The sequence below is a fragment of the Fukomys damarensis genome, unplaced genomic scaffold (genome assembly GCF_012274545.1).
Source record: "Fukomys damarensis isolate Sample0158 unplaced genomic scaffold, DMR_v1.0_HiC HiC_scaffold_17, whole genome shotgun sequence".
Classification (NCBI taxonomy): domain Eukaryota; kingdom Metazoa; phylum Chordata; class Mammalia; order Rodentia; family Bathyergidae; genus Fukomys; species Fukomys damarensis.
In genome coordinates, this window is record NW_022900929.1 from 46,515,722 (window position 1) to 46,539,170 (window position 23,449).

The 23,449-nt window shown below is 39.1% G+C and overlaps 1 protein-coding gene and 1 long non-coding RNA gene across 3 annotated transcripts in view; both read right to left on the bottom strand.

Annotated features, from left to right (window-relative positions):
* Positions 1-842: 842 nt before the first annotated feature.
* Positions 843-19,170, bottom strand: Dad1 (defender against cell death 1). Its single transcript, XM_010637812.3, has 3 exons — positions 18,876-19,170; positions 8,904-9,070; positions 843-1,078 (listed from the first exon to the last, which is right to left on the bottom strand). The coding sequence occupies exons 1-2, from the start codon at positions 19,084-19,086 to the stop codon at positions 8,940-8,942; spliced, it is 342 nt and encodes a 113-aa protein (XP_010636114.1). The 5' UTR covers positions 19,087-19,170; the 3' UTR covers positions 843-1,078; positions 8,904-8,939.
* A 482-nt stretch (positions 19,171-19,652) lies between these two features.
* Positions 19,653-23,449, bottom strand: part of LOC104871732 — a 6,358-nt gene continuing 2,561 nt past the window's right edge. For both annotated transcript variants that reach the window (XR_782955.3, XR_782954.2), the window contains exon 3: positions 19,653-20,006. This is a non-coding gene — a long non-coding RNA (uncharacterized LOC104871732). The remainder of the gene's footprint in view (positions 20,007-23,449) is intronic.

A 23,449-nucleotide genomic window follows, 5' to 3' on the forward strand; every position in this document is an offset into this window, starting at 1 on the left:
AGTTGTCCAGACTGGCTTCAAACATGAGATTCTCCCGCCACAGCCTCCAGATAGGTGGGATTACAGGAGTTAAGTCAACACACCTGGTCCCACCCAACCTTTGTTATAAACTGCTTTTAAAAGACTATTAGAAATCTGAACTTGGATATCCTCACTTATCCAATAAGGACTAAAAACCCTGAGATAACTCCAAGAATAAAACACTTCTGAAGATGGAAAATGTCATGCCCTACAAATCAACATGCATACAATCCCCGCTTTTTGTACTGTTTACACTGCCTACGATATACCTATTTTCCTTACCTCTATAACATGCTGAAATAAATGTAAATGTGAAAGCACCCAGTCCAGTTCCTACCCTCGCACTTACTGATGCAACTCCAGGCATGCACCATCAGAAGAGCGGGACCCCTACAATAACTGAAGGATTAGCAAAGGATTTCCTGTTCCAGGAAAGGACAAAGGCCTGCCATTTCCTCGGGCAGCAATGGTGAACCTTTTAGAGATGAACGCCCCAAACGCAACCAAAAATCCACTTATCACAAAGTGCCAGAGTTGCAATTAAACCTGAAGAGAGCCTTTAGTTTAGACAAAACAACTCAGACATTAACATCTTTTTTCTTAAAAGAAAAACAAGTAACACATGTGCCATAGATTTGCCACTACTGTCCTACGGTCTCAGCACTGTTTTGCCATTAACTTCAAGTATACATAATAAAAACAAAGATTAGGTCCATAGCTCTAAGTTACCAACTCATAATAGTTTATTAGTACACCAGACTGAAGGGGAAAAATTTTTCAACACCAATAAAAAAAATAAACACAAAGTCAGAGGCATAGGGCAGAGTGGCATGGAGTTCTTTAATTGGAAGATAAAAGGTAACTTTTAAAGAAAGGCAAAGGTCACGTGAACAAATGTTCATCACAAAGCTGGTCTGACACAGCCGGAGGGAACTTCTCTGGGCCCCCCACCCGCACACCAAAGCAGGGTTGGTAGGGAGTACAAATCTGAAACATCCATGTGTCCAACAAACTGCCGTCACGAGAAATCGTATCCAGGGAACATCAAAAAGTGAACCTAAAAAAAAAAATAGAAAGGTAAAATGTTTTATGATACTGCAGACAAGGACCCTAAATCCTTCAATCTAAACTCTAAACTCCGAAAACAGTTATGAGATTCCTAAATATGGGACAGTATTTAAGCCAGACTAGAACAACATCCACAAGAAGATAAATACTATTCACAAAATATTTTAATTGGAGAATTATCCATAAAAATAATGTTCAAGGCAGGCACGGTGGTGCACATCTGGAATCTTAGAACTCTGGGAGGCTGAGGCAGGAAGATAGTGAGTTTGAGCCCAGCCTGGGTAAATCAGCAAACTAGTGAGATCCTGTCTCAAAATAAAAAATAAAGCAGTTGGGATGGAGCTCGGTGTGAAGGTCCTGTGCTCAATCCCCAGTACAATGATGATGATGATAATGTTCAAAAATAAATTCTGAGCCCACCAAGGCAAAACTGACCAGGAATTGAGGAACCTGAGTTCTAACTCCAGTTCCATCATCAGTTATCAGTGCAACTACAGAAGTCACTCTGATTCCATGGACCACCAACTCTTTGAGGTAAAGGGGTTGCAGTTTTGCCTAAAGAACTTTTCTCGATCTAGAATGCTTATAAAGCAGTGATTTCCAATTTGGGGGAATATATAGGGAGGAAGGATTCAAAAAACAAAGTAGAGAAAAATTCTCAATCTCAGATATAATGACAAGCCAAAAAAATAAAGGGATGGGGCAACATAAGAAACAACTTGGTTATTATTGGTTGGGGCTTTTGGTTTTTGTTGTTGTTGTTGTTGTACTAGGGATTAGACCACGAGCCCTATGCATTCTATGCAGCACTCTACCACTGAACTACATTCACATAACTTTCTCTCTCCTTAGCTGGCCTCAAACTTGGGATCCTCCTGCCTCAGTCTCCTATACAGCTGGGATTACAGGCACTGCACCCAGCTTAATTTAATTTTCACTCAAACATTAGTTTTGATAAGGTACAAAATAACCCCAAGAGAAGTGGATATATTTGCTGCTAGAGCCATATGATACTACAATCTGTAAAATGTGAGGTAGTTCACTCCCAGAATGATCTGAGTCCCTCAGAAGGAGCTTCCCACCTACAGGGCTGCACTGTGGCCCTGGGGGCACCAATGTTTCCCTCTACAAGCAGCCAACTTTCCCATAGTCTGTCATAAACACACTGTAATCTTCTGTGTATGCCATGACTTGAAACAGGTAGGGTAATGCTGCCTTCTGGAAGAACTAGGCTACCTATCCCAGTCGGTAAAAGGGCACCATCTTACTTTGTGTACTGGTTCAAGTGACCTACAGATTCTAGCATCAGAGTTTAAAGGAAAGACTTGAAACTTCTAACCATAATGCTTTTATGTAACTAGCACTGGCATTTAAAGAAATGCTATACAACAGCAGAACATTCTCATATTAGTGGAATTGTGAAAAATGTAAAAAAGAAGCGCAAAGTCATTGAGCAAAAAGTGTTCAAGGTGCTAAACAAAATTAAGTAGGCCTATTAAAACTCATCTCTTCTATCAAGTCTGTTAAAGCAAATACTCTGCCAACCAACTATGGCATCAGTAAAGCATCAGTTCTAACAGCCATTAGTTCTAAGAGGGGCTATTACAGTGAACAAAGCTTTGACACATTCAGAATTAGAAATCCTAGTTTGATACAAAAGCCAATTTCAAGATTTTATGATATTAAAACATTTTAAATATTTAAGATGTTGGGCTACACCTGCCTTGCAAGCACAAGGTCCTGAGTTCGATCCCTGGTACAGCAAAAAAAAAAAAAATTAATATGTTGAAACCAATCTATATGGAAGTCAAAACTAATGAGAGTTGAGTAAAAATTTAGTGGTTTTCAGATAATCCTAATTACAAAGATCCGCTACCTTCTTTTAAGGCAAAGATATATTTCCCAGACACTATTCCAAAAGCAGGGGTCCTAGGATTCTTTGATGTGTTAGTTCAACAAAGTTGAAAAGAAGAGTTTAAAGAATGGTTTTGAGGGCTGGGGATTTAGCTCAGTGGTTCCACCGCCTGCCTGATAAGTGCAAGGTTCCAAGTTCGATCCCCGGTACAAAAAAAAAAAGAATGGTTTTGACTATTAACCAGGAGATAAAGGTTTTGGGAAAGTGACTAATAAAAATCTCCTCCCCTGATATAGACACACTAAATATACAACACCTACTGAGGAAAGATTAAGAGGACTTCTGCAGTCTATTTCACCCATGCAGAAAAGACAGTGCCATTTGATCAGTCTGTTCTAAGCATAAAAGAAAGAACTGTTAAAGATAATTATTCCATATATAGAGATAGAAATTATAATGCCAGACAGGGTTATTCCTATTTAGAATGTGTATTGTTCTCTAGCACCATCTCTATTCAAACAGTAGCACTGGGCAGATATGATCAAATGCTGATTTCCCTTCTAATCCATCTCACTAGATCCTGGACAACCAATTAAAACAGAAATTGGAGGTAATATGAATCAAAGACTACTCTGAAAAATTTCTAAGTTCAGGCTCAGTGTTGTATCACACAATTTTAGAAGGTACAGGTCATATATTTCTAAAATTGAAAGGAGCTTCAGTGATCGGCTATGTGAATCATCTCGTTTTAGAGATGAGAAAACTGCAGGCCGATTGACAAATGTGCTGTCCAGCCAGCAATATGCTGTCCAATACTATAGCCATGAGCCACAGGCGACTAGTTAAAACGAAATGAAATGAAAAATGCAATTCCTTAGCCACTCAGCCACACTTCAAATGTTCAATAAGCGCATGTGGCTAGTGGTTATCACAATAGGCAATGCAGACCCAGAACATTCCACACTGCAGAAGATGGGGGTCCTGGGTCACCCCCACCAGATAAAATCAAGTCTCCTGATCTTCACTATTCTGCATTTCTCTTTCACATGTTAAGGATACTGAACCTGGCAGAAACATTTGAGACAACCTATGAGTCTCTCACAAATTATTTCTACTTTTTTAAAAAAGTAAGTTTAATACTTTTAATAAAACGCTCTCATTGGAAGATGTATATGTTCATCATGCAGCAGTCCTTGAACATAACAAGAGAGCAAGAAATACCAAAGTTTGGAGTCCAAATCTCCATTAATAAGTTCCCTTATCAGTTCAGGGCCTGGATAAGTCAACTTAAAGTTCACCAAGGTTCAATTACTTCTAGTGTAAAACAGGAACACTACTATTTGTCTATCTTCACAGGGTGAACGGTTAAGAAACTGCATACTTTCAACGTAGGTAAAATAAATATGGAAGGTAAGTGAATCCTGTAAGCTTGATAATGTGGTTAACTGTTGGTAACAGGCACACAGTCCTAGGACACTCCAAGCTTCTGTGCACTTTTGTCCCTAGCTCAATGCCGCCCACATCTGGCCAAGATATAAAGCAACCGGCCACAGCATTTAAACTTACTTGAACCACTGCTGCCCTCCTATGACAGGAAAGAAACTAGGTTTTACCACAAAGATCAGTGGTTTTTTTCCCCCAAACAAGTTCCCTCAGGCCTGGTAATACACTCTCTCAGCAAAGGAAATGTACAAGCCACTAGGTGGCAGTAGAGCTTAAAGAAAAACAAGATTCTTTTCCTGAAGAAATTCTCTAGGTTACTTACTATATTTTTGATAAAAATTCAAAAAGCCAACACAATTGCATATTTGGAAATAGTACTGCCTGTCACAGTTAAAATGTTCTGCCCAACCAGGCAGCCTCCTTGCTCAAGCTAGGACTGAACACTGAATTTTGTTTTTGTTTTAGTTTTGCTTGAGACAGGGTCTCTGTGTAGTTCAGGCTGGTCTTCAACTCACTATGTAGCTCGGGCTGGCCTCAGACTCTTGGGGATCCTCCTGCCTCAGCCTCCTGAGTGCTGGGATTATAGGCATGCACCACCATGCCAGGCTTAAACACTAAATTTTAAGGACTGGTCCATTATAAAAACAAAATACTTCAGCATGGGCAGTTTATTCCTGTGTCCTGCTCACCTTCCCTCTGACCCAGGGCTCAAGTATTAAGAACTGATTTCCAACTATGACCCAGTACAGCTCTGTCCCTCTTTTCCTCATATTCCTTCAGAAATCTGAGATAGATTGATATTTGAGAATTTCAAAGAAACACATAAAAATAAAACAGGAAATTGTTACAGAAAGCATATATATTTTTAATACTCGAATCTACTGAGCTGTGGCATCACACATTCATTTAAGTTTACTGCCACCTAAGTGCCAAAAAGTGATCATCAGTTCAAGTACGCATGGATTCTTAGGGCTCAGAGGCATACTAGGAGCATTTTTACTTTATATTTTCATTTATAGAATAATCTAAAAAATACTTAAGACTATTCTTGACCACCTGGATAGCAATCTGTAACCAGTATTGTCAAAGATAGAACAGTTAACTTTCATCACAGGGTTTATCAAACTGCTACCTTTAGATATGTTTTCAGAAGACTACAAACCTTCAAATTCGGAAAAGGTTATAATAATAGATCTGCGTATTACACTAGTCCTGGCTGAACAAAACTGCCATGAAATTCAAATCTTATGGGAAAGTAACTGAGACTAGACAGGGATTCAAGGCAACTCCAGCTGACTCTATAATGTTTAATCTGTTCAAAATCTGTCAATTCCAGGTAATAAATACAGGGCTACTTCTTGTTATCTAAAAATAAGAGACAGTGATAAAATATCTGTGGTAATTTTTTAAATGCACTTCCTTAACTCTGCAATTGGCAAATGCTATACATACAATTAACTTTGAGCAAAAATAGGGTACAGAAATAGTTTTTTTTTAAGCCAGACTGGATTATTCTCAAGATTAGTTCCTGGCCTACAAGTGAGAATAGCAAGCCTATTTTTATGAAGTTAATTTGTCTGCGACAAGGTCTCGCTGTGTAGTTCAGGCTAGCTTTCAACTCACTATGTAGTCTGGCCTGAGACTCCTGAGCGCTGGGATTATAGCCATGGGCCACCACCACGCTTATAATCTATATGAAATGAGATACAGAACAAGAATCACTTAAAAGCATGATACACCACAAACACTTGAACACTTGGTATCTATTAACTTTCTCACTTCCAAGCTGGGCGTGGTGGCACACGCCTGTTATCCCAGCAGTCAGGAGACTGAAGCAGGAGGATCAATACAAGTTTGAGGCCAGCCTGGGCTTCATAGTAAAACCCTGTCTCCAAAAAAACTGTCTGACTTCCTCTAGATTATATTTATTTTTTAACTAAATACCATTTTCTTCTGATCTGCCTTTTCCAGCATAGGCCCTGGTTTTAAATGTCATCCTCAAATTTATGCAAAATCAGTTATAGTACAGATGTTTATTTTTTTTATCCAACATTCAGTTGGAAAATATGGAGAATATTCCATCTGTTTTATTCTATCTTCCGAGTTGGTATAAATATTATTGAGAATTCACTTGGAAACTATTTCTAACATGTTCTGGCATACTGTACATATGGCTGAGTTAAAAACCACATAAAAGGGGCAAATAAATGTATATTTTAAAAACTAAGAGCAGGACAGAGTAGTATATGTCAAATGAAGGAAAACACTTTGGGCACTTCCCCAGAGAGTATTTTTCTATAAACATACTGCTTTCTATGGGATGATTTAACACTGTAATCTGGGACTGAAGATTTTGTTGTTCCTTGGGCCCATAATTCCCAGCTGAACAGGTGGCTGTAGGTTATTAATATGGTCCGCAGCAGAGTTTCTGCTGATGCTGCTTTTTCATCTATTTTTTGTCATAACTTTGAAATACTAAAGTCTCTGTAGCAGAGTCCTCCTCCAATCATGACAACTGTAGGAAATAACTTTCCATGATTTGGTATCTCTCTGAGGCTAAAGAGTATCTTTGAAATGTTTGCTCTGTCCCCTTCCTAAGTATACACCATGATTCATCTAGAAAAAAAGAACTTCAGAAATGTAGAGAAAGGCAATCAGAAGACTTACAACCTTTCCAGTAGTCTCTATCAGAGAGGCCAAGAGTTATAATATTTGCAAGAATAAGAAAGTCAACATTGGAGGATCAGTTTTCTAGTGGCACTCAAAGTTATCTATTAGGACTGTTAACTAGTACCTAGTTAGAGCTGTCCTACCCTGGGCACACAACTCAGCCACTGCCCAGCTCACAGACAGTATAGTCCCTCCATCCTCGGTTTCCAAAAGCACATAGCCCAGATCTCTGCTGAAGCTCTAACCATGCTGTATTGGGAAGCAAGGGGTGGGGGTTACTGGGAATCCAACTCCCGACCTTCTGCTTACGGCACCACTGATCTAAATCCCCAGCCCCCATGCTGTATTTTAATCGTTATGTTTACGTGTCTTCTCCCCTACTAGACTGTCCACTTTTAAAGGCAGGGGCCACGTTTTACTTTTCTTTGTATTCCCAGTGACAGGTAATTCCCAGTAATTGGCAAAAAGACAAGGAGAGGTGGGAAGGAAAACTCAAGTCTTAAACAGGCTCCAAAGCATTACTGTATTAGGGTAGCAGAATGAGGTGGTTCACTCGAACTTTTTCAGTGAAATAAACCATCTCTGCCAACTCATTACTACTAAAAATGAAGTCTTCCCTGAACTAACAGAAATGTTCTCAAGATAGTACCAAAGGAAAGGATTTTATGCAACATTATAAATAACTGATTAATTCATGCCAGAAAGTGAAGTTCAGTCACTATCACTAGAGCACTTTGCACATGGTTGCTCTAACTCATATCAGACGTCTGAGCGTTAGTAAAAAATTATAGCCTTCCACAGTGACAGGAAGAGGTTAGTCCTAGGATATTCTTCCCCCAAACAGAATGCTATTTTGGAAGGTTCTCTTTTCTCAAGCACCTGGTGACACTAAAGTTTGCAGTGCAAAGGCAAAGAAGAGAGTGCATGCATTCATCAGTGAGCTGCATGCACACTGGGCCAAGAGTAGCACTGACAAAGACACTACCTCTGCAACCACGTAACTATGTGATTGGGAAAGGCTACTGGATTGTGCTGCGTTTGTTTTCTCATGTGTAGAGCAATAGTGTTGCTCTACATTTTGGAAAACATCCGTACTTATTAGAGCTTTAGGATTCCACTTGGGAGGGAAGGATGAAGAAGAGGGCTTACCACACACAGAGGCCAAGCAGACAGGACCTTTCCATTTCTGTCGATTGAAACAGCTCTAGCTCTACTTCTGTTTATTTTGTTTTTTTTGGCCAGAATTCTTTGTAAGAATTTGTTTGGGGAAAAAATCAGTTTCACTACTAGCCAAAATAAAACAGCAAACGAACCAAAGGGCACCATACCTTATGTTTTAAGATACTATCCCAAGTTAATCTAATTTCCCCATTAATTTCAATGTAGGACACAATTAGCAAATGGTCACACTCATTCATTCAATCTATACTGTATGCCTCTCAGGCAGAAGTGCTATACAAAGTACTATGAGGACAATGACTCAGCATTTAAAGTCACCTGAGATTAAAATCAGAAAGAAGTTTAAGAGCAAATCTAAAGGCAAAACCGGCATTGTATGTTCTTCACAAATTTCTGAGTTTTTTTCAGTTACTGGTGCAGAAATTAATGTATTAATTAGAGATAAACACTTATTTTCAGTTATTGCAACATCTTAAAACAATTAAGACAATAACCAATAGCAGTAGCACTGATGAATTATAATATTGATGCACACTTTGAAAATTCTGCAAGCGTCATAGTAGTTAATACGGGAATCCTGATAATCTTGATCAAAACCAGCCCCATCTAATTTCGCTTACTAAAATTAACATAATAGGACAATAATAGGGCTATGACCATCACTTACATTTTTCCAGTCTTCTTAATTAAGAATGGGAATAATTCACCCAACAAAGTTCATGACAACAAGGTGCAGGATAGTGCTAGCAAAGAGAAAATCAGCAAAGGCTCTCTCTGGGGATATGCCTTGGAAATCCGCCTTGTTCTGTGGGTTGATCTGTATTCTCAGGCACACTGCACAAGAAGTAAAACACAAAAATCATTGTATAAATGTATAAAACAAACACAGCTGCTAATAAACACACACATATCCTAGGATGCCACAACTGTACCCTGAAAAGACTGCATATGTACAAGGAGCTTTCTAGTGTGCTACTAATACTCCGTATCTTGATCTGGATGGTAGATCGGTGAATTTATCTTTTTATATATTTTATTAGTACATGTTTGCAGAAATACAGATTGCACTTATCATGAGGGGTTGGTACATGTACGTAACATCTTAATTCCTTTTTTCGACGGTTACCCTTCCTTACCCTCCTTGCTCCTTCCATCTCTAGGCCTCCTATCTGTATAAACTGTAGCTCCATTTTCCTCCCAATTCTTTTTTTCATCCCCTTTCCCTCCCATCCCTGCTCCCTCCCTCCATATCTACTTCCCCTTTCCACTGAAAAAGATCTCCCTACTACCTATTATCTATTTTATTTTGCTCTTTATTTATACTTCGGGTTTCTCACATAAAAGAAACCATGAAATATTTAAGTTTATCTAATTTATTTCACTTGATATTATGGTCTCAAGTATATCAAACTTATCAAGCTGTAGACTTAATTTACAGTCTTAAATGTTTGGGGTTTTTTTGTTGTTGTTTTGGGGGTTTTTTGGTACTGGGGATCGAACTCAGGTCCTTGGGATTGCGAGGCAGGTGGCAGAACCACTGAGCTAAATCCCCAGCCCTACATTTTTAAATGTTAAAGGAGAATTAAAGGGAAAAAAAATGACTTAAAGAGTCAGACTAAAAATATGAGGCTTAACAGGGAAAAATTCTGTAAGCCAAAAAAAATCCTTATCTCCTGATTTAAATGTTTCTTTAAAACAAACCATCTCTGCCAACCTATTAAATGGAAATGTAATTGGGACAATAACAAAAGAGCTGGGCTGAATGGCAAAAGTTATAAAAAATGAACTATTTTCTAACAGAATATATGCATAATGGACAGCAGAGAATATAAATATTCATCCCTGTGGACCTCATAGCTGTAATAAACTATCTTTGATCTAAAGTTCTAGCAGGTGCTTGTCTCAAAAAAGGCAGGAGACCTAAGTTACACAACTTAATAGAACTCTCCACTGCGACATTTATACACTCTTGAAAACTCTAAGATGGCAGTTTGCAACAGTCACCAGTGATTTGAAAAGAAAGGTCCAGGAGTACACTTTTCTGAAATACACCAATGCCCAGGACAAATAATACTACTTAAGAAAACTCAAATTTGCTTCAGGCTGATATCCATTCTATCACTAACAAAGAAACAATGAACTACAATCTAATCAAAAGGTTAGAAAACTATCAGCCTAGTTCTCCAGAGTCTGTCACCATAGAAACAGTTCTCATTATACTTAAACATGTAAACACTGTGGGCATGCCACTGATCTCTTCAGGCACTCAGACCCTCTCAAACAGGAAGGACACTGGCTGCAGCAAGGGCAACCAATTAAAATCCTGCTGCAGGAAGTGCAGATTGGTTTCTCCATCTGGGAAAGGAACAAGCAATATCCATTAATATTTAAAATGTTTTTACCTTTTGACTACGGAATGTATCTTACAGAACATCCTAATAGCATGTTTGTTAAGTTGAAAAAATGATTAAAGGGATTAAATTATGCTCCAGGCATGCAATGAAATCCCACGCAATTATTTTAGAAAATAAGGTAAATATTTTATACACCAACATAAAGCTACTCACTTGTACCAAGTGAAAAAAGCCAAAACAGTTACTCCAATCTATATATCTCTCTTCTTTACAATATTTTATTAATAATGATATATTTAATTCTTTGGTCATTTCTTTTAGCTGGAATCTTAAAAAAATACGGAGGGCCAGGGATTTAGGTCAGTGCTGTCACCTGCCTCGAAAGCTCAAGGTCCTGAGTTCAATCCCTGGTACCAAAAAAAAAAAATGGAGAAATGGACACTAAACTGTTACTGATGGTTACTGGAGTAGAGAACAAGACGTAGTATCATTTGTGGGACTAATTAGAGGACAAAAGAAAAAAAGCATTGTGAAGGTAGATAAAGTCACGAATGGATATTGTCATCATGATCGCAAGTTATACAAGTTATCACAATGCCAATGCAAGGAGGAGAATCCCACAAGGACAAATACGACCTGGAGTGCATGAAGATCAGCACTCCGCTGATGCATAAAACACTCAAGGCAGGAGGTGGGGAGGCCATAAGAATCACTGGGAAGATTTCCAAAGTATACTCATTTTACAGAATAAAATAAGCCACCCCCAGGAGAATTACATAGGCTCCAGGGCCTGGGTTACTAATAAATGTGTCATATCCCTCAGATGCACTGAAACAAAAAAGACACCTTGCCTCTTCAAAAAGCTCCTTCATGGGGCCGGGGATTTAGCTCAGCGGTTCGGTGGCCTGCCTTGCAAGCGCAAGGACCCGAGTTCAATCCCTGGTACCAAACAAAAAAAAAAACAAAAAAAACAAACAAACAAAAAAAAGCTCCTTCACAAAGAGTCTCCCTGGGTGCACCCAAAAGCAGACATTTACTACCTCCTGAGTCAATCTGCTCCATTTTAGCAGTTCTAATCTAATCTATCTCCTTAAATGTTTATTCACTCCACAAAATATTTCCTGAGCATCTAATACAAGTTATGCATCATTCCAGATGCAGGGAACAAGGCACAAAACAAAAAAGACAATAGTCTGACTTCTAAGAAACTTACATGTCTGTGGGAAGAAACATGGCAAATGTTCTAATAAATAAACAAGAAAATATGTAATGCTACGCACAATAAGAAATATAACAGGATAATAGAGTGATGAGAAAGCTATTCAATGGTCATAGAAAATCTCTTTAAGAAGGTGATACCTATAACTAGTATTTCAAAGATCTAGGGACAGAATTTTAAATAGTAAAAAGTCTTGACATGTTCTAGGTATAACACATCAGACTAATCAGACATTAGTGACCAGGGAAAGAAGACAAATCCTGTGGGGCTTTGAAAGCCTCAGAAAAGTGTTTGGATGTAGTTCTAAGCGCAATAGGACAGCATTTCAAGTGTGTAAGTAGCTAAGAAACATAACTGACATATTTTTAAGGTTGTTAGGATGGCAGTGTAAAGAACAGTTTGCAGGGTTAAAGAGGAGAAATTACTTTGAAGCCAAAGACACAGGAAAACAGTAGTAAAAATGGACATAAGTGAAGAGATACAGGCTGTATTTGGAAGACAGAGCTTGCTGATAAAATGGATATGAGAGACAAGAGAAAACAAGGGATAAGAGAAACCTCCTTACCATTTGGCTTCAACAACTCAATGTTGGTACTGCCTACTTTCTTGTAAAGGGGCAGATAGCTGAACAGAAAGGTTCCATGTAGGACATGCTAATTTGAAGGGACACAGCAGACATCAAGAAGAGATACTGAGCTGGCAACTGGACTAAGTTGGAATTGAGGGAACAGGTTCAAACTAAAATTATAAATGTGGAAGTTGTAGGTATAGATTATTCAAATAAGGGTATAGGTATAAATTGTTGAAATTCGCCTATGTAAAGAAAAGAGAGTGAAGGGATCTCAAACTATGCTTTCAGAGAATAAAGCACCCAGCAGCAACAGCAGGAAGGGAAAACCAGTGACAAAGAAGAGCACACACACAAAAAAACCAAATAGTGCATTTCACTTAGAAGGAAGCAACCATGTTAAATGCTAAGTGTTGCTAAGCAATCAGGTAGGTAAGGTAGGTAGATTTGGCAACACAGCAAGAACGGTATTGGAGAAGCAGTGGAGACAGATCGCTACCAAAAGTAGGTTAAGGAATGACTGGAAAGTGAGAAATTAGAAATGGTAACCAGATTATTCTTTCAAGAATTCTGTGATACAAGAGAAATGGGAGTAGTACTTGGGAGTCAAATGAAATTTTTTTAAATTGAACAATGCTACAGCATGATTAATGATGAGCATAATCCAGCAGAGAAAAGAAAGCAATGATGAAGGATGGATGACTACAGATGTTGAGTCCCTCAGTGAACAAGACTGGATTCTCTCAGAAGTGGAGCTACATGCTGACAAGGAAGAGACACATCCTCCTCTACAGTGGGAATTCAGTCAGAAGTATGGGATACAGGTGGAGATGGGCTGCTGTAATTCAGTGGAAGATAAAAGGGATTCCTATCTACTTCTATTTTTTTTAACGAAAAAATAAAACAAGACCATCAACTAAGAATACAGAAAAAGGAAATACAGAAATGAGTGTGAAGTTATGAAGAATATTTTGAGAAAGTGAACATATTAGAGAAGCATTACTGCATGACCACTGGGCAAGGTTGGGTACCCACCAAATTCCTATTCTTACCCGAAATTCTCCATCAACACTATATCCATAGTTGTTTGCCTGTAGTTATCTACTAGACTCTATTCTGCACTTGATCTTAGCCAAAAGGCTGAGAAGCGATTAGACTCTACTCTGTGACAGTAGGGACTTTGTCTATGTGCTTCACCAGTTCAATTTCTAGCACCCTGGCAGAAAAACTGGCATTTAATTGCTCAGTACTCCTATATGCATGCTCACACTTTAAGATACATCGTGCTAGGGATGGAGGAGATGAAAGCCCCTGCCCTCAAGGGCTCAGATTCCAAAGGGAAGACAAGCAGTACAACAAATACTGTACAAATGTCCCACCTCTCTCCGTCAAACACACACAGTGAAGTGGGGACACAGAAGACATGGATCTGCTGGGAAAGTCAGGAAGGGTTCCAAAGGAAGGAATACTTGAGTTGAAGTCTTAAGAAATGAAGGAATTTTGAAGACAGTCAAAGGTAACACAAAGCTTGCAATTATGGAATGTTTAGGGAATGGTAAAAGCTCAGTGATGCTAGAGGATAAAGCACAGAGGAGGCAGGGGCAAGAGAAAAAGATGGAGATGTTGCTAAGGCCAGATCATGAAAGAATCTGTGTGCCATGAAAATCTGTTAACCTTATTTTGCGAACCAGAGAGATGTAGGGTGTGATACAATCAGATGTGCAAGTGAAATCAAGCATACAAGCCTGAAAACAAGTGCATGATGGACTAGGAGAGAGACACCAGAGGCTGAAAGACAGTGAGGAGGACTACAGAAGTCTAAATAAGAGTTACTGAGAGCCTGGGGCACTGAGGATGAAGAGGTAGCAATGCATAAGAAGATATTTAGAAATAAGAACCATGTGCAAGGATGGCGCACTTCCAGTCTCTTAGATAGCAGTTATGGGAGATGTTAGGGCCCATAAATCTGATAGAAAATTCCAAAAGAAATGCTGGACCCAGTAGCTCCATTACGACAGAAAATACTCTGGGTTAAGTCTACTTGCCTTTCAAATTCAAACTCCCTTTGGATTTGTAAATAAAAACTTTTAATTTTAAAAGTCAAATTTGCTACATAGGTTAGGGAACAGAACAGACCAAAGTTATAAAATGACTTAACTAATTTCAAAAGCTGGAGACATAGCTCAGCATACAGTGCTTGCCTAGCATGTGTGAGGCCCTGGGTTCAATCGCCAGCACCACTAAAAAACAAAAACAAAACTGATTTCAAGACTTAAAGACAGTCTTACTGTTTCCACTTATCTCTCCTAAATAGTACTTTCAATGAGCAAAGATTTAAGTTAGGTAAAAAAGAGAACTAAAGCGATGCCAACACTTGAATTTTTGAACACTCCCTCAAAAAGGGACAGACATCTTCCTATAATGATATTTAACCACAAGACACACAGTCAGCTGCTGAGGGTGTCTGAAATTTGTCTGGAAGAATAAGATATTCTGAATTTTATGTCTTTTTAAACACTACTATAATGTTAATCAAGAAAATAGTGATATGGTGTGTGTGTGTGTGTGTGTGTGTGCGCGCGCGCGCGCGCGCGTATGCATATATATTCTACATCCCTTGCTGGCAATATTCTAGTTCCTTCCTGAAATCACGAGTAAGTCTTTCAGCCATGAAGAAAAAGAAAAAGAAAAAAAGAAAAAGAAAAAGAGATCATTTTCATACTATTGGGCTCAAATGATAGGCTTTTTTAAAAATGTGGCAGCATTCTAAATTGCTTTAAAGCATACTATTTTCAAACAGTATATGCTAAATTAACACACACAGAAGGAAAATAAAATGACAAAAAGAAACTAGGGTATCAGACTAAAGAACTCCTTCTAATTCATCCCACATGCTAAACTAATTTTAAGTCTTCTTTGTTCAAAAAAGAAAAAGAAAAATTATCTCAAATGCTGTCCTATAACCAAACCTATAGACCAAATTCTTTGGTCTGATACCAGAAGCTCCAGCATCCAGTAGCACCTAATACTTCAACAAAATCTCCTAAAATTCCTGTTCTCCAGCCAAATTGGCCTCTTTCATTCTCTTCCAACAAAATAATACAACCTGGAAAAGTTAGAAACCTCAGCACCACCACCAAGCACAAGATTTCCTTTTCCAACTATCAGAACAAGAGATAAGCATCCATTTCAAATTTCCCATCAAAACCAGTATCCAGATTTGGACTAGCAGTAGAGGTAGGGTTTAATAAACTCAATGCTGTCAAAAGGAATAGATACCTTTTTGAGCCAACAGTGAACAGTCACAATTCCTTCCTTTTCCTAAACCACTTTTATTTCATGTTATTTTACTTGTTTGGTCTATCTTTTATTACTCAAAAAAGCCTTGTTTTATTTAGCTAACACTGTGTTGATGTCTTCCACACTTTCCCACTATTCTCTGCTCCTCAATAAGGAGAACATGCTTGGTCCTATCATGGACATGCTTAGCACACAACCAGGACAGGCCCTGCTGACAACTGCATGGGAACTTTAGATCTCACAACATGCGCTCTCCATGTCTGCCTGGGCACAAGAACACATGGAGATTTTGGTGCTTTCTCACCCTTCTTGGTATAAAGGCAAATAATTTCATTACCAGGGGCTTAGGACAGCCTGGTTTTGTCAGAGGCTGTCAGGTAGGAAAGTCTGCAATGGTATGTCAAACACAGGACCATTCTGAGTGCTTCCCCAAGAAGGAAAACACCTGAAGCCAGTTTTATTTCTCTGGCCCTATGACCTGTTACCTAAGAGATGTGGAAATCTCAATCCTCTTTATCAATCTCATTACTAGTATGTCCCATCACTAAGCATTTTTTCTAGTAACAAGCCATCTACTCCCCATTGGAAAGAAGGAAGCCTGCCAACTTGGCAAAACCAAGTTACCTGCTCAGAAAGTCTGGCTTTTCCACATTAACCTGTAAGTAGTTCAGGCCCATTCTGCAGCAAACCACTGTTTTTCATTTTGCCACCACCCCCCGGCCCTTTTCTTAAGACAGAGTCTCACTATGTAGCAGTTCAGGCTGATCTCAAACTCGCAGTGATCCTCCTGCTTCAGCCTCCCAGTGCTACCACAACTGGCTCTACCCTGAATTCATTCTTAACCCTAAAGACTTATGAAGTAGGGTGACTTCAGGAGAGGCTTTGCCATCCATCCCCATTAGTGGGGATTAAACTCAGGGTCTTCATACTTAGCTACACCACTAGCCCATTTATGTATTTTCAGACAAGATCTGGCTAAGTCACAAAGTTGTTCGGGATGAGTCTGAAACTCTGACTCTTCTGCCTCAGCTTCCCAGAGCACTGACTGGGGCCTGGACTATACCATACATGCCAAGGCTTCTTTTTAAAGTCAGTTTTCAGGTCCCAACATGTTACTACTCTTCCACATATAGAGACAAAAAAAAATTTTTTTGTTTTAAATTAATCAGTGGACCCAGCTAGTCTCTTGCTGAGTATCTTCCCAAAAGAATTAAAAGAATCATACTTCAGGGACATATGAGCACCCATGTTTATAGTGGCACAGTTTGTAATAGCTAAAACTTTGAAACAGCCCAAGTGCACTGGAGAATGGACAAAGATGTGGTTTTTTAATAAAATGGAGTACTACTCAGCCATAAAGAATGAGAAACTGGTCATTTATAGCTAACTGGATGCACAGTGCGGCCATACTCTTAAATGAAACAAATAGGACACACATGTGTAAATACCATATAGTTTCTCTGGTGTGAGAAACAAAGTGTAAATACGAATCAAAATGTATAATAGATGATGTGAAATAGGAAGAAAGAAGTGGAAGGAGTAGGGGAAAGGAGAAAAGGAAAAAATGGAAACAAAGTCTTTGTAAATAGGGAGGGGTGGAGGGGTTAAAAGGAGGGCAGGGGAATGGGGAAAAAATAAGAGCCAAGATGGATCATATAAAGTTATAAATTCCCAGTGATGAATGTCATCATATTGTATACCTAAAAATGTACCAATAAACAATGAAAAAAAGTAATCAGTGGTTCTCATTAAGAATCCTTCTTCTGGTTGGCTACTAAAATTTTTAATTATGAATAGTACTAGGCTCATACAGCAGAGGTACAATATATTTGATCTAGCTGATAATGAACATATCCTGTAGGCTAAGATGCTTCCACAGGGAACTAGGTCTTAAATGTTCTAGCACAAAATTCAAAAATCATATTAAATATCCAGTAAACAGACTATTCTGCAGCTCCAGAGCCACAGGGTACAAGTCAACCAGCCCTTAGGTCTATTTTAAATTGAGAAGTATCTCCAGTGAGTCTGAACTACCAATGTGAATATGGAAAATGCATTCTACAGATCTAACTTTAAGCATGGCGAACTGTAAATGAAGTCTCCAAAAAATTCTAACATTGCATTTTGTCTGTGCCCCCAACTAGAACGTAAATTCTGAGGACAAGGCTAATGAATCCCCAAAGCATTTACTGTAATACCTTGTATTAAATTCAACTGATGGCCTGACTGATAGCAATCACACGGAAAATTATTTTTTTTACCGTATTAGGCACTGAACCCAGGGTCTTTACACTGAGCTACAACTCTTTATTTTTAATTTTGAGATAAGATCTCGCTCAGGTGCCCAGGCAGAACCAGAACTTGCCTTTCTCCTGCCTCAGCCTCCCTCAGAGGTGGGAGTAAAGGTGCAGGACAGCACAGGGTGTGCTCCTTGTTTTCAAAGTCAAATAGCAATACCAGTATCTAGAATGACCCACAGACTGGCCACTTACAAAGTGGACTGGCTAACGCTCCTGGGCTAATCTACTCACTTAATCTTGTTGGGCAAGAATGGTGAGATTTGGGCAAACATTTATAGACTGCTCATTAAATAGAGCAGTCTGCAGGACTCGCTTCGGCAGCACATGTTCTAGAGCCGTCTGCAAGGTTATCAAAGGCTGAGAATTAGAAAAAATTAAAACCAATTCATGTGCATAAAATTCGAACTCAAGATTAGCTTCATCCACAAGAAATTAGAAGCAGCTAAAAATCAAAATCAAGTACTCGACCAGCAAAATATTTTCATTTGTACTTCTCACGCTTTCATTAAAATATTTCACCAGAGGTTAACAATACTCAGGCCTGTATTAAAGAGACGGTTCAGGGTTAGCTTTTTATCATCTAAACATCTGCCAACTTTAAAGCTGTGTTAAAACTAAGCGGAATTTCAAGGGGTTTCTCTGGACCAATATGAAGCATCACCAGGCTGGGCAGTAACATGAAGAGGGTTTCTTCAGCTAAACTCCAACTCCTCGGCAGCTGTTTGGTATGAGGAACATGCCAACCTTTCTGAGCCTCACTTTTCCCTCATAATAAAAGTGTCACGCAGACTGTTCCCTGACTTTAGAGGGCGGTGGCTGTGGTACAAAGCAACGAAGAATACTGTGAGAACAAAGCTGAGCACCAATGTATTAGTCTAGGCACTATGTGTAGAATTACCCGCTAGGATGAAGCTCCCCACACAAGAGATGAAGCCCGAGAGGAAAGAGTTGAAAGGGAAGGTCCCCACGAGGAGACAGTAACCAAACTGCAGCGCTCCGGTCAGCAGTATGTACAGAAGATACGCGTCCAGCAACTTCAGCCGCTGCGGAGTGGTGCTCAAGTATTCTTCTAAGAACCGCGAAATGACCGACACTACTGAGGCCGACATAGCTTCAAGATGAGTAGTTCGGGTCGCTTTCCCCCAACTCCTTGAGATTCCGACGACCAAAGCGGATGTAGCGTCTGCGCACGCGCACTAACAAAATCCAACTCCGCCCTCCCCGGTAAGCCAATTTGCGCAGGCGTGGGGGGGTGTTTAGTCACGTGACAACTAATGCGCAGACGCAGACTGCATCCACAGAATGCGAACTACAACCGGAGGTAGTTAGTGCGTGTGCGCAATGGATCAGTCAATGGGCTGAAGACGTGTACCGTTTCTACCCTATTTCCGCCTTCTACTCTGGGCTAGAGATACAGTATTGTGGGAGGAAGAGCGGAAGAGGTTTAACGGCGGACTTAGTCAAATGGTTCCGGCTCTTTTTGGACCTCATACCTCTCTTAGCGGCAATGTTTGGAGATCCTGGAGTTTAGCTACAGCCTGGCCCTAATTCTGTGAAGGACTCTTATCTACAAATGCAAATCACAGATCATTACTACAAGCCAAGTTCCTACCCACTAAGTACGGAGGAGGCTTGTCACTGGGCCGGAACCAATTTAGACTTAATTATTGGGGCGGGAAAGGGACTGGAGGGAGGTTGACCCTCTAAAGGTGAGCTGGAACCCAGAATCTGGCCCCGCGGTAGAACCTAAGCCCACAGGTATTTTATTCATTCATTCAACAAACATTTATTGGGCGCCTTCTTGGTTGTGTTCAGTTGTAGAACTTTCAGGTGAATCAGATACAGTGGCTGCCCTAAAGGAAAGGGTGACTGTAAGCAGAACGTCGTTTATCGTGCATAGAGTATATGATCAAGATTAGCTCTCCATCCTGAAATTGGTGTCTTGAACTTGGTTTATTATACCAAGATGTCCGTGCTGAAAGGTCCACAAAAGCATGTCTGGTTCCGTCTCACTTTGAGATAAAGTTTTCTGAAAGGAAGGTTTGAGGCTTTTAATTTTTTTATTAGTACATATTTTCAGTACATGATTACATTCCTAGTGAGAAATTAGTACACATATATAACACCTTGATAGGTGTGAGGTTTTTTATTTTAACAAATGTGGTTAACTATTTTTAGCATTTTAACTTTTTTTAAGTCTTCCTTCTAGCTTTCGTTACCCTTGTAATTTCACATCAATCTAATTTGAAACTAGAGCCTCTTGTCAACTGGAAGTTCTTCCCTCATGTAACTACTTTCAATTCTAAATAACTTTTAAGTTATTATAGATACATGAACAAAATTCTAAAACAGTAAGAGACCAACAATACTCCAGTATTTTTACTTTTTAACTTGCATTTAGTGGAAACTTAATTAGCATCAACAAATGCATTGATTTTCAGTAATGAGCAAAGTCTTGCTTCGGTTTTAGAAGGAAATTATCTGTGTCCTTAGTTTTACAGTGTAGTTGAAGAGGTAGATTCATATTCACACAAACCCCAGAGATTTGCGCTGCTATAGTTGCACTGAATGTAAATTTAGCCTAAGCCAGCTGTTGTTGTAAAGAAAAAAGTGGATAACCAGACTGATTGCCCTACGACATAATTTGGCAAGAAGTGGAAGTTTCTCCAACAGCTGAAACTTTCTCCCTGTCTCACCAGTGAGGAGAGTATTTTCCTCACCAAGACTCAACTTCAAATGCTACAGGCTCTCCTGATGCTTTTTAATCATTCAGGAGTGAATTCCTCAAGGTTTCTATTCCATCGGTCAGGATCCTCCAACAGTTCCCCCTTATGTTTTGCTGCCTTTGATCCTTGTCTACTATCATGATTTACATCTTCACAGGAACTCCCGCAGGAGGAGAGCAGAAGAGATGGAAAACATCAAATTGACTTACTGAGTGCATCCCTTTCTAGACTGGCAAAGTCACACTAATATAATGAACTAAAACTTTTCTGGACTTCTTAAAACAACAAGAAAAGGTCTTGTTTTGTATTCAGTTGATGATCTAATAACTGATCTATCAGTGGGGAATTGCTAATGATAGTGTTGGTTTTAACTAGTATATTTCAGAACTTTAGTATTATATTTCAGAACTTCATGTCCAGAGTAGTGGATAAGAGTGCAAGCTCTAGAGTCAGACCAACATGTTATATTTGAACCTTGACTATACTGTTGACTAGTTTGCCTAATCAAAACAGGTTATTTAGTCTGACAATTTTATGTTCCTTTTCTATAAAGTGAAAATAACAATGTCTGAATTATTGAAATACTGTGAAGATTATGATAGTCTTAAGCACTTTGCCTAGTGATTGGCACACAGTAAATATTTAATAAATGTTTGGTCATTAATCACGGGTTGTGATAATTAACTACATCTCTTCCTCCATTTCTCAGAACAATTAAAACAGAGCCCCCAATATTTTAGACAAGAAAAAGCACTAAAAGAACTGCAAATCAGATGGCTCGTAGAGGGCAAGTCAGGTTATAAATTGAAACAAAAGTCAGCACACTTGTCCCTGGAGGGATCCACAGCGATCTCCCTAAAGAGGAGAAAGAGACTTCAACTTAGTCAACCCAGGAAGTTCTTGACTCATCACATAAAAATAATTTCTAGATGCCTCAGTGTAAGGCATATTGCAGATTTATTAGGCAAAGTTAGCAAGTAAAGGAGAACAGGAAAGAGACTCCAGCTTGAGTCTCCAGCTTGTTTGGGGCACACTCTTGATGCAGGGGTTCAGGCTGGGCCCACTCACAAAAACATGAGATCAGCTTTTAGGGTTTAGCAGGGTTAGGCCAAGGTCTGGTCTATCCATATCTCAGTTTGGGTGTCCATGGTTCTAGGAATTCCTTGTGGTTTGAGGGTCAGTTTGATTCCCAAAAGATTGTTATAGCCAAGATGATTTGCCTTGTTCAGGAGGGGTGCTGTCTCGGTATTTGTCATGGGGTAATTGCTCCTTCTGAGGGGAGGTGATCTTATCGGGGTGGTACACAAGGGTCTGCTTTTTCTAGAACCCTTGAATGTTTGAAGACTTCTAGGCATTGCTCCAAGGGGTTTGGAACTGGTAAAACTAGCATTTGAGTATCCCTGAAAACCTTGAAAATTACTCTTATCTTGATACCTTCAGTCTTGAAGGGGAATGAAAGAGACTAGGCAAATTTAGCAATAACAAATCCTGTAATACGCCTGCTGAATGATTATCATGTGTACATGCAGAGCTAAGCAGGAATCTGACCCACAGTTTTAAATTAATAAGGGAGACAAAATGTTGAGTTTCCTTGTCTTCTATCTCTGCTTCTAACTCAAACCTTAGAGGTTTCATTATTAAAACACTCAACATCATAAAACAGTGGAAGGGTACAAGGGCTCCTCCCTTAAGGGCAAAGTCCATTATTTTAATCATATTTCCCCATAATGAGAAATTACATTATTTACTAAAAGAAACACAAATTGTCCAAAATTTGAGCAGAACAAAATGTCTTTTAAAGAAAATCTCTGCCAGGGCTGGTGGCACACACCTGTAATCTTAGCACTCAGGAGACTGAAGCAGGAGGATTGCTGTGTGTTCAAGGCCATTGAAACATAGCAAGACTCTATCTCAAAAAAACAAAAAGAAAAAAAACAAAATGTGCAAAACAGTCACTTTTTCTAATTCTTTTCTCATATTATTTTCACTTTTCTTTAGGAGTTCTCTTTTTGCTTCTCTCTAATAGTAGTGCATGTAACAGTCCACCTTTTCAACATTGGTCTAGGTTTAACCAAAACTCTTTTCTTGTTTTCTAATAAATAAATAAAGCAGACTGCTATTTTCAAAAGGCAAATTTTAAAGGGAATTATATTACAAGCAGTACAAAGTTAAATTCTGAAAGTATCAAGTTTCGGATGCAAGTCCTACTCAAGCAGTGGGTACACTCAGTGAGCCCACATCCCTGCATCCCTACATCCTTTCAGCCCCTGATAGAATGGAACAATTCATGTCATCTTTGTCTCATTTCCCTCCCTCCTAGCTTTTTCTAGAGTCTCCTTAAAGCCCCTTGCCTCCATCACCACCCAAAAGAAAATCTGTCATATTTTCCTTTCCAAGGGTACTATTAATCCTTAGAAAATGCTTAGTAATCATTAATAACAAAGTACATTTGTGTGCTCCCTATAACAGGAAGTTGAAATCATCACTGCCTAGGAAAATCACCCTACCCAGTAGAATTTTCTTTGATGATGACAATGTCTTTGTGCTCTTTAATATAATAGCAACTGAACACATGGGGCTGCGGAGCTCTTGAAATACAGCTAGATTGACCAAGAACATTTTGATTATTTTAATTTAAAACTGAAGTAGCCACAGGCTGGAGATTTAGCTCAGTGGCACTGCTCCTACCTCAAAAGTGCAGGGTCCTGAGTTCAATCCCCAGTACCAAAAAAAAAAAAAAAAAAAA

Coding starts and splice junctions, on each gene's coding strand:
- Dad1 (XM_010637812.3), bottom strand. CDS start 19,086: ATGTCGGCCTCAGTAGTGTCGGTCATTTCGCGGTTCTTAGAAGAATAC. Junction 9,071..18,875: donor GGGGAGCTTCATCCTAGCGG/GTAATTCTACAC, acceptor CTTCTTGTGCAG/TGTGCCTGAGAATACAGATC.